The sequence below is a fragment of the Apium graveolens genome, unplaced genomic scaffold (assembly GCF_009905375.1).
Source record: "Apium graveolens cultivar Ventura unplaced genomic scaffold, ASM990537v1 ctg6616, whole genome shotgun sequence".
NCBI lineage: Eukaryota > Viridiplantae > Streptophyta > Magnoliopsida > Apiales > Apiaceae > Apium > Apium graveolens.
The window spans coordinates 40,672-51,984 of record NW_027419638.1 but is presented as its reverse complement, the minus strand read 5'-3'; the positions used below and the strand labels follow the sequence as shown (position 1 = coordinate 51,984).

Here is an 11,313-nt window from a genome sequence, read left to right as displayed (position 1 = left end):
TTGACCTCGAGACTTGCTGCCAGCTTTAACCCTGCGATCAATGCCTCGTATTCGGCTACATTGTTTGTCGCTTAGAATTCGAACTTGAGGGCTTGTTGGATCTTGAATCCTTCTGGACTGATAAGAATTATTCCTGCTCCCCCTGAACTGGTGGTTGAAGATCCATTGACAAATAATAACCATGATCGTAGTTGATCCTCATCGGTATTTGAATGTTTGGCCCTGAATTGACACTCTGCCATAAAATCTGAGAGGACTTGAGCCTTTATGGCTGTTCGGGGCTTGTACTCGATATAAAACTGGCTTAATTCAATGGTCTATGCCGCAAGTCTTCCTGTCATGTCAGGTTTGTGCAATATTCTTTTCAGAGGTTGATTTCCCTTGCTTGGAAGTAATGTCGAAGCTTCCTGCTGGCGATGATCAAGGCGTATACGAGTTTTTCAACCTGTGGGCATCGAGTCTCAGCATCTCGCAATGAGTGACTAATATAGTACACTGGAACTTCATTTCCTTCGTCGAACCAAACGAGGACGGCTGCCACCGTATCGTCGGAGGCCGAGAGGTATACACGCAAAGCCTCGCCTGGGATAAGCCGAGTGAGGATAGGAGGATTTGTCAAAAAGCCTTGAGCTCTGCGAAACTAGATTTGCACTCATTATTCCATTAGAAGGATGTTGATCTCGAGGCCCTTTTGATGACGGCAAAGAATGTGAGGCACCTTTTGGATGACTGGGGAATAAATCGCCAAAGAGCTGCTATACACCCTGTTAGCTTTTGGAGATCTTTAATGAATTTTGGATCCTCCATTTCTAGAATCGCCTTTATGTGTGTGGGGTCGGCCTCAATCCCTCTCTGTGTAACCAAAAACCCCAGAAATTTGTCAGAGGTAAGTCTGAAGGAGTATTTGCTAGATTAAGATGTAAGTTGTGGCTTCGAGCATTCTCGAAAGTCTCACGGAGATCGAGAGAGTTATTAATGGTGAGCTTAGATTTAGTTATCATGTCGTCCACATAGATTAACATATTCTTCCCAATTTGTGATCCAAAGATCGTATCCATCATCTGTTGAAAAGTCGCGCCGGCGTTAATCAGGACGAAGGGCATAACTCGATATCCGAAGACTCCCCTATGAGTAATAAATGTCGTTTGTTCCCAATCATGAGAATCCATTTTTATCTGGTTGTATCCCGAAAATGCATCCATAAATGAAAGGAGCTCGTTTCCTGCTGTGGTGTCGATCAGCTGATCGATGTTTGGGAGTGGGTAAAAATCTTTGGGGCAAGCTCTATTGACATCCGAGTAGTCGACGCACATTCGCCACTTCCCATTACTTTTCTTAACTAAAACGACATTGGAGATCCATGTAGGGAACTGGACGGGCTCGATGAATTTAGCTTCGAGGAGTCGATCGATCTCTTGATTGATAGCCGCCTTCTTTTCGTCAGAGAATATTTGACGTTTCTGTCGTATCGGCGTGATGTCTTTATTGATGTGAAGGGAGTGTCGTGCAATTATCTCTGGAATTTCCGACATGTCTTTGGGGTCCCCCAGGCGATGATATCAGCGAACTCACGAATAAGGCACGTGATATCTTTCTTTAACGACTCGGGAGATTTTTGCCGATCCATGTGGTTTTCTCAGAGTTTCTTTCAAACACTTCAATTTCTCTCGGTTTCCTCGACAGGAGAATAAGAGTTGTTGGTAGGCAGATCGACAAGGGATCTGGGGTCGATATCGAGCACTTTATTGACTTCTAATTCCTCATCCATCTTTTTCTTTGGAGACACTGTGGTTAAGTAGCACTGTCTTGCTGCTGCCTGGTCACCAATTATCTCTCCTACACCAAAGTCTGTGGGGAATTTCATTTTCAAGTGGGAGATAGACGTTATAGCTCGAAGTGCTGTGATTGTTGTCCGCCCCAGTATGGTGTTGAAGCTATAGGAGGCACTGATCACGTGGAACTTAACCACCTTCCAAACTTGACATGATGGAGAGCCAAAAAGTACTGGCATGTCAATAGTTCCTACCATATGGACCTCATTTCCTGTGAACCCATACAAATGTGTTCGAGAGTTTTCGAGTCTTTGATCCCCGATGTCCATTCGGGAGAAAGCATGATGATATAGGACGTCGACGGAGCTACCATTATCGACTAACATCTTTTTGACTGTGTTGTTTCCCACGCACGTTGTGATGACAAGGGCATCCTGGTGACCCTCGATGAGATCATGACAGTAATTATCGTCAGAGAAAGATATAACTGGGGAAGGAATTGCTCGAGGGCGTTTAGTTGTCGAGGGGTTGACATTAAAAACTTCTCGAGTATAAAGCTTACAAGAGTTGTGAGAGGGGCCCCCAGCGGCTATACCGCCAAAGATGACGTCGATGACTCGGTCGTTCTCCTCACGATGGTGGCGCCTTGGCGCATCATCTTGTTGCACATAATGGACAAGTTATCCCCGATGAATTTTTCCCTCGATGAGGTTGCTGAGTTGAAAGCATTGCTCTGTTGTATAGCCGGTGTCTTCATGATAATCACAATATCTGGAGTTTGGAGGCCTGCCATGTTTCATGGGTCTTGGGGGACGGTAGACAGGGGGCTCTCAGAGACAGTCTTGAATCCTGATTGATTTCTCATTATGGTGCACATTTGAGCGATTTCCTCCTGCATTTTGGCAAACTCTTCATGGGAGATGGACTCTGTGGACTCGGTTCGCTGAGAGACGTCGGCGGATGATATTGTGCGCTGTCGACGCTCGCGCCGTTGTGAATATGTTGACTCTGCCGATGGTTCATATTCATATTCGGCGTCATCATCTTCATCGTAGAGCTCATCATCTTGGCCCTAAATCTGTATTGATGTTTATTGGAGCTCTCGACGAAGATGATGAATTTCACGCTTTCGCTCGAGCTTGGCTTGAAGCATTCAAGTATCACGTTCTAGGAGCTCAAGTTCTTCAGCTGAATCAAATGGTTCTTCCGGATCTTATCTGTTTTGAGCCTTTAGCCTTTCTTTCTTTTCCAGATGGAGTCGCATGTCGCTTGAGAGTACCTTCTTGCCTTTGGATGTCTGTACTTTGAAACGCTGATCTGATGTGAACTTTCTCTTCTCGTCTCTCTGATCCGCATCTATCAAGTTCACCGGTTGATCATGAAAAGGACCATCCGGTGGTGGAAATAAGCATTTCGGCTTTAACGCCGATTGTTTGGGCGGTTCTTGACCACCGTGGGTCGAAGGGTCGGCGGCAATTTCTGCCGTCAACTCCTTTACCTGAATTGGTCCAGCCGTTCCTGGATCAATCTCTTCAACAATCATATCTCGGTTGGATTTGTAAAGTAAAGCTACTTCTAGCGCCAAATAATATGCCTTTAATATTATTAGTATTAAGACTATTATTAAGAAGGTGATCTCTTTACTTAATTTGCCAACCCCTTCAAATGAGGTTGTTGTCATATATTTATACCAAGTCCCAAATGTGCGTTATCTTACAAAATGGGCCTTCTTGGACTTTATATATATTCCACAATTATCCTAATTATAACTCTTTTGGGCCGTATTGTCTTGGTCCACCATCCAGATTTTTTTTTACATGCAGATTATTAATAACTAACAATATACATTGCCTTAAATTTAACGCCAAGTATCATTTATATGATACTACTTCTGTATATTAATAGTAGTACTGTATTGGATTGATGTGTGCGAGAGAGTGTAAGATAGCTATGTAAACACAACCCAATTGTAAGATAGCTAATAGCTATAGTCACCAGAGCTTGTTTCTGTCTAGAAGGTCTGATCAATTTTGTTGTGTACGGATGAACCTAAATTACTTTTCAATTTTGTTGATAAAGTTGAGGCTTTTAACTTAAGGAAGCAAAAGAATAAATAAAATAAAGGAGGCTTCTAGAAATGCTTAAATGAAATCCCACGCATGAGATCGAGCTAGCACGTTTGTATGGACTTTGCAGCTTTGACGAACCAGTTTTTTTTTACAGGAGACGAACCAGTTAAAATACCCTGTATATAACTATATATGTAGTAAGCAAGCTTGGCTTCCTTGCAGTTCATCTTCTTTTTGTTGTAATCGTAGATGTTAAACAAATTACTTTAGATTAATTTAAATACAACCCATTCAATTTACTAGCATTATACCTATGTGGATATTACTCAAGACCCTGCTTCAAGACAGTTTATAGTTGATCTACGTTATGGTTAGGAGAAACTCAAACTAATGTAAGCAACAGGTCTGTTGATTGAAGGGAACCTGTTTTGTTTAGTTAACGAGCTTGTTTGTTAATGTTTTGTTAGGAGAAACTCATAGTTTCGTAAACCGGCGGAAAAGCTTACTTACAAGTTACAACACTCCAATGTGCTAAATACATAAAGAAGGTAACAGTTAAAGATAGAAGCGGAACAAGAAACTTCAGATTTCATCAACAAGTTACTAGAGGTATTAATCATTTCTAAGGGGGAGCACTGGGTTTTAGTTTCTTCTACAAACAACACCAACACTGTAATCTCATCTCAAACTATATATTATACCAATTACAGTATTACACAGGGCTACTAAAGCTAGAAGAATAAGCTATTGACGTGTAACTTGGTGGCACGAATATTTATGTGTCTTTTCGGTCCTTACGGTCATATGAATTAAGCCCTGGGGAGAGTAACGATCTTTGTAGCTTTGGTGATTTTTACAGGTACTTGACCATTGACCGACCTTCCACACTAATTTTCGCCGCCTGAAGCTGCTTCCTTTTTGGCCCTTTCAATTGTTCCAATTTCTTATTCATCTGAAATAAGTATTACATCCAGTTTCAAGGTAAGTTAGAAGTGATCCAAGACAACGTGGATAAGATATCAAACAGATCTTTAGTGAATTAACACTTGCATGGGTTGCGGAAAGAAAGATGAGACCTAAGACGCACTGAACAAGTACATAAGAATTACATCCATCAAATTAGTCAAAAATATAATTTTGTATGTTTCAAAGCAAAAGGAAACTACGAATACAAGCAAAGTTCAGATTTAAGTAATAAGAGATTTGGTAAAGCAACAATGCAAAGGCTGGAAGTTATGTATAAGTATAATTAACTAGGGAGAGGGATCCTCCATTATAACAATTTACAGGAGTAATAACCAGGGAATAGGGAAGTTCCACTGGATTAGCAACCACTTCTGTTCCTGGATAAATTGAAAAGTATTTTCACCTTCCACTGTCCACAAACATTTTTCTAACTTATCTTGTTTTATTGCCCTCTCACTTCATTGTTACATGCTTTAGTGGTCCCTATATGTTTTGATCATGAGCATTGTATTTTATCGGGGGTATGCATGAGTGCATTATATATTCATCTCACTGTATCCTCTGAATTTCTTTCCGTTTCATCATCAGAATGACAGTAAAAGTGGCAGATAAGAAATTAATTTCAGATAGTGTCTCTAGTCCTACAATTAAGTAACTGCAGATGAAAAAACTTATTTTATACCGTCAAACTCAGCATCAACAACAAAAGGAACCAACCTTGAGGCGATACTGGTCTTGCACAACATGCTTAGCTCGGGCCCTAATTAGGTCAGGATCAACCTTAGACGGAGGACGAACAACAAAATCCAAAGGCATTGCCTCAGGCCTGGAAGTTTGCTGTCTAGAGGACTGCTTGCCACACCTTGATTCCCTGCATTACCCTTGTCTATATTAAATAGGAAACAAGTTAAACTAAAAATTTGTGCAGAATGTGGACCAAGTAATAGTGCAGAATTAGGTTTGAACTTATGTGTCATGGTAACGTACTGTGAAAACATAGCCACATCAAAATCATCATCTCTAGAATGCACCCCTGCAGTTTTATGCATTGACCTGTCACAAAGACGAAGGGAAACAAAGATCGGGAAAAACTACACCTTTAAGAAAAATAAAAATTTTTTTACAAGGTATTTGTAATTAAAAAAACAAGATATGAGAATAACAAATAAACCGATAACAAATTACCTTTTCCCAGAACCCCCCTGTAACAGAATCCTATCAGCATCAAAGTTTCTCATGTCTGCAAACCTAGTGCTCTTGTTGAAGATTGATCGACTCTGCAGAATCAAAGAGTAATCATGAGTGTAAATCATCGCATACAAGTCCAAACAACATTCATACAACGTGAAAACACTGGTATGTGCTATGAAAAGAAAGAAAACGGAACAAATGTTATCAATGACTTCTAACAGATACAGTAATGCAAAGTTATAATTTCACAGTTCTACTTCTACCACTCCATTTATACAATATATTTTAGTGAAAAAGCTAAAAAAATTATATTGGCAACATGGCTTTAAGCTGAAATTTCACTCAGTGACAACTAACAAGAGGTCAATATTGTAAACAGACTATTTCCAAAATTAATAGGCAACAACTTCCGAGGATATTTACCCAATTGTCAACGAGTTCCTTAGCAATTCTTCTGTTAGATGTTGTCTCTTCTTCAGATCTTGACAAAAACATAATGACCTAAGCCAAATTCAAGAAATAACAACGTTACTAGTTATCCATATGTTCATTAACAAAATACTATAAGTCTATAATAATAGTATGCCACTAAAAACTATGAAATACTATAGAGAAAGTATGCCAATTGCCCATTGTATTTAAAGAATTATCCACATGGAAAGACTGACCTTTCCCAGGCCACTCTTCTTCAGTTGTTCTTTTCTTTCATCCTGTTCTAAATCAATTGGGAACTGTAATATATGAAATAAACCACTTTCTGGGTTAACAATTTTCAGAGTGAGGACCAACTAATGTTAACAACTACCACATTTAAAAAAGCATCAAGAATAACAATAATGATAATAACTCCAAAAACAGCAATTTTAGTAGGGGAAAAATAGTAACAGTAATAAATGAGAGTAGTTATATCCATACATCAGCCAAAATCTTCAGTATTGCTGCACGGATGTTTATATTAGGCAAGCTCCCATCTGGAAGTGGTTCAAGCCAACTCTTCAGAACAGCTAAAATTCCATGATCTAAAAATTCATGTTGAAGCTGCTTCCTTCAGCTCAGTAAATACAATTGGATAAGAACCAAAATTACAACATTATTAAGCAACTCAGAAAGAAACAAGACAGCTAGCTCACTTTGACAGGACTTGGGTAAGATATGGCAGCTTCATAAGTTTGTTTATAGCAGGTTTTGACTCTAAATTCAGTAGCGCATCCTCTTGCTACAAACTCAAGCTCAGCCATGACCTCCTCAACTAGCAATGCAATTTCTGCAGCAGTTTTCTCGCGTTTCTTTTTCTTCTTACCTCTGGTAAAGAGATTAGTGATTTCAGCAATCTCTTCTTCCTGTCATCAAAAGAAATGAAACGTTAAAGAAGAAGGAAGCTAAATATCCTGCAGATCTACAAATCAATTTCTTTTTCGAAAGACGTCATCCAACCTCCCCCACAGGCCACATACTAGGCAATTTACACATACTCGTTTGCTAAACTGAACAAGAAATGAATCTCGTGTCTATTTCAAAAGTACAAAACAAGAACAATATGTTAACGTGATCTTACAGATGACTTTTTATTTTAAGTTCCAATTGATATACAGTGTAATCTACCTGAGGAGCATCACCAGGCGACTGATGTTTGGTGCCACTACCATAGCGATAAGCAGTATCAACCATCCCAGCAACCTCACGTTCATCCTAAACAGAAACATAAGTTCTAGAAGACAGCATTCATATAATACCTATGCATCTGTCATACAGCAGAAAATTTTATCCAAAATTTTAATTGCGCTCTAACAATCATTACTCAATGATGCATTAACTAATTAAAAAGTAAACACAACCATCTCAAAGTATTGCTCGTGTGAGAAGACATGACTTAAAGTTTGAAGTCATTCCGTATCTCCGTTAGGCAGACAGCATCCAACGTAACAACTTGCACACCTACAAGTCTACAACGCCACTGTGCTACAAAACCTCTTTCTACTCCCTATAAACGAAACTTAAGTACTTAACCAAGCAACCTAAACCGATCTGAATATATCAATGGCATCAACTTAACCACAAGGCATCTTAAGTCTCAACTAACCAAAAAGCCAGAAATGAACTGATAAAGAGAAAACAAAGAGCATCAATATATAAAACCATCATTTACAGAAATTTCACCGAGAGCTATAAATTTCAGCTGAACAGACTTAAAAACGTAAACATAAAATAACTCCAACAGCATCAATATATTACACTAAAATATTATAGCCAAACCTCATTAAACAATGTATTTATATATACACTGTAATATTCCGTACAATCCATTTTCCACTCAAAACTCCACAAAATTCTCTCTCTCCTCTCTCTCTCTCTCTCTCTCTCTGTGAGTGTGTGAAATTAGAGTAAAATATACCTCAGAATCACCACCAGCAACAGTACGCCACATCTCCTTCACCTCCATATCACCAGCGCTCTTCACGAGGCGATTCCGGTAGTTTGCTTCCCTGCCGGAGCTCAAAAGTACCGGCGTCGGAGATCGGTCACGGCGCCGAAAACCTCCGCCGCCGGAACAGATCGACGGCTCAGCATTCTCATCACGATACCTGAAATAAGTAAGTGTATACAGAAGATACAAACAAAAACGAAAACAGATATAGCGAAACAAAACCCTAACTAAATTACACACAATAAGTGTAAGTATAGATGCAAAAACTTACAGGTCTTCGTCGTTGAAGCGCATAGTGAAAACGTTGAGACTCTCAGGCGGTGAAATTTGTGAAAAGGATGGCGGTGATTAATTTGTTACAGTATGAGTTTTGAAAATGGCGGAAAATTAGAAAATTGTAAATTAAAATGGGAGGGAGAAAGTGCAGTGAATTGAAGAGGAAGAAAAGATGGATCTGATTCCCTGCATCGCACTTTTTTACACTACCATACACCTCCACTTGACTCGACTACATTTTATTTTGCTAAATTAGACTCTATATTTTACACATGCATACGTGCACATCCTTTACTAAGATTCAAATAAAATTACCCTCATTCACATCTATTTTATTTCTTTCTTTCCATCAATTTATTTAACACACTAGAAAATAATTCTAGAATTCAAATTATTGAAATTATATGATTTTACATTAACGTCAGGTTTTCACTGATCCCTTATATATATATGTAATGATAGAGTTAGATTTTAACTAGAAGTATACTAGTACATATCTAAATAAACTTATTAGTGACTAAAGTTAATCCTTAGCACAATAAGGATAATGTTGATACGCTCCCTCAAAGTGAAGATAGTACAGAGTATAATCGAAGTTTGTCGACAATCTTAGTCATAATGTCGGCTAACTGATCAGCTAAAGAAAGAGAAAAAACATGGACTTGTTTTTGTGATACAAGCTCAATGAAAAAATGATAATCAACCTCCACATGGCGCGTACGTGAATGAAAAACTGGATTAGTAGAGAGATACACAGTACCGACATTGTCACACCACACTTGAAGAGATTTTGCTAATGGAACACCAAGTTCAAAAAGAATAGTACGAAGCCAGTGAAGTTTAATACATGCATTGACTACGGCTTTAAATTAGATTCTGTGGATGACCGAGCAACAATAGGCTATTTTCTGGAATGCCAGGAAATTAAATTGTTACCAAAATATATAAGATATCCACCTGTAGAACAACGATCATCAAGACATCTGCCCCAATCAGAATCAACAAAAGCATTAAGATTACATGGTTGTCCCTTTTTAATTAATAAACCATATTAGATTTAGTAATAAAATGGATATGAAGCTCTAGAGATAACAATGAAGAAGAACAAAGAAAAATAGAAAATGTATTCACGTTTGTAAAAGTTACTTAATGATCAGTACAGTTTCAGCATTTATACAATTACAAGTCTAACGGAAATACAAATGTCACTTAGGCCAGCTGTGACTACATACAAACAGAATGCAACAATGTTGAATGACTGATTCAAAGCTAGTTCCTATTTTTCAGTAGTTGTTGGTTATCAGTAGTTTAGGATACCAATAAATCTAGATAGTGGTTTGTTGATTCCATGCATTATGTTAGGAAGTGGAATTATGCTTTCCCATTTTTAGGATTTGGTTGTTTAGCTTTTCTCTATATAAGAAGTAATGTACTGAGCATTTTAAGTCAAGAAAAATAAGAACATTTTGTTTTTCTCTCTGATATATTCCTTTTCTTTTAATTTACACCAACATTTGTGGTATTAGAGCTTTACCAGGTTTCGGTCCCTAAAAAAACATTAAAACACATTCCCAGTAAGAGAGAGAAAATCCTTCTTCCATTTAACCCCACCCGTGAGAACATAATGGCAGGAAACATTACGAACACATCTTCTCAGCCCTCAATTTCCATCTTTAGAGGTGAAAAATATCATTTGTGGAGTCTTAAAATGAAGACTATGTTTAAATCCCAAGAATTATGGGATTTGGTGGGCAAAGGTTATGATGAACCAAATCCAGCACCGGCCGTGCCCGATCAGCAACTGAGGGACAACCGCAAAAAGGATGCCAAGGCGTTGTTCTTCATTCAATCGGCATTAGATGGCGATATTTTTTCACGAATTTCATCTGCTAATAGTGCACATGGAGCATGGGAGATACTCAAACAGGAGTATTTGGGTGATGCGAGGGTAATTAAGGTACGATTGCAAACTTTTCGCAGTGATTTTGCTAAATTGGTCATGGGAGAGAAAGAGTATGTTCAAACTTATTTGTCTAGAGTGACTGAAATTGTCAGTCAGATGAGATCGTATGGTGAAGAGATTAGCAATGAAAAATTGTGAGTAAAGTACTAAGAAGCTTGAATGAAAACTGGAATAATATTGTTCCTGCAATTGAAGAGTCAAAGGATTTATCCACTTTTAACTTTGATGAATTGATGGGTTCTCTACTGGCTCCTGAAAGTAGGATGATAAAAATAATGTTAAGACAGAGGAGAAAGCTTTCCAAGTAAAAGGAGAGTATTCATTTAAGGGCAAGATGGATTCAGGAACTCGAGGAAAAAGCAGGGGTTATTTCCGTGGAGGTCGGGGTCGAGGTTGTGAAAATGGAAGGGGCGGAGGTCATTATAGTGGTGATGGCTGGAGAGGCAGAGGTCATTCAAATGATTACCATCAGCACAAGAGCCAGATTCAATGTTACCATTGCAAAAAGAATGGTCACAAAGAGGTTGATTGTTGGGCCAAACAGAGGGATGAACAACCACAAGCAAATTTCTCTCAAAAGGCTGAAGAGGAGGCCAGGTTGTTTATGGCCCATTCACAAATCTCACATAGCAGCAATGATGTGTGGTTTTT

The 11,313-nt window shown here is 38.7% G+C and overlaps 1 protein-coding gene and 1 pseudogene across 1 annotated transcript; one reads left to right on the top strand and one right to left on the bottom strand.

Annotated features, from left to right (window-relative positions):
• Positions 1-4,562: 4,562 nt before the first annotated feature.
• On the bottom strand, positions 4,563-9,157 carry LOC141703413 (protein IWS1 homolog 1-like; annotated as a pseudogene).
• A 1,166-nt stretch (positions 9,158-10,323) lies between these two features.
• LOC141703411 (uncharacterized) lies at positions 10,324-10,800 on the top strand. Its single transcript, XM_074506951.1, has one exon. The coding sequence runs from the start codon at positions 10,324-10,326 to the stop codon at positions 10,798-10,800; it is 477 nt and encodes a 158-aa protein (XP_074363052.1).
• Positions 10,801-11,313: the final 513 nt, after the last annotated feature.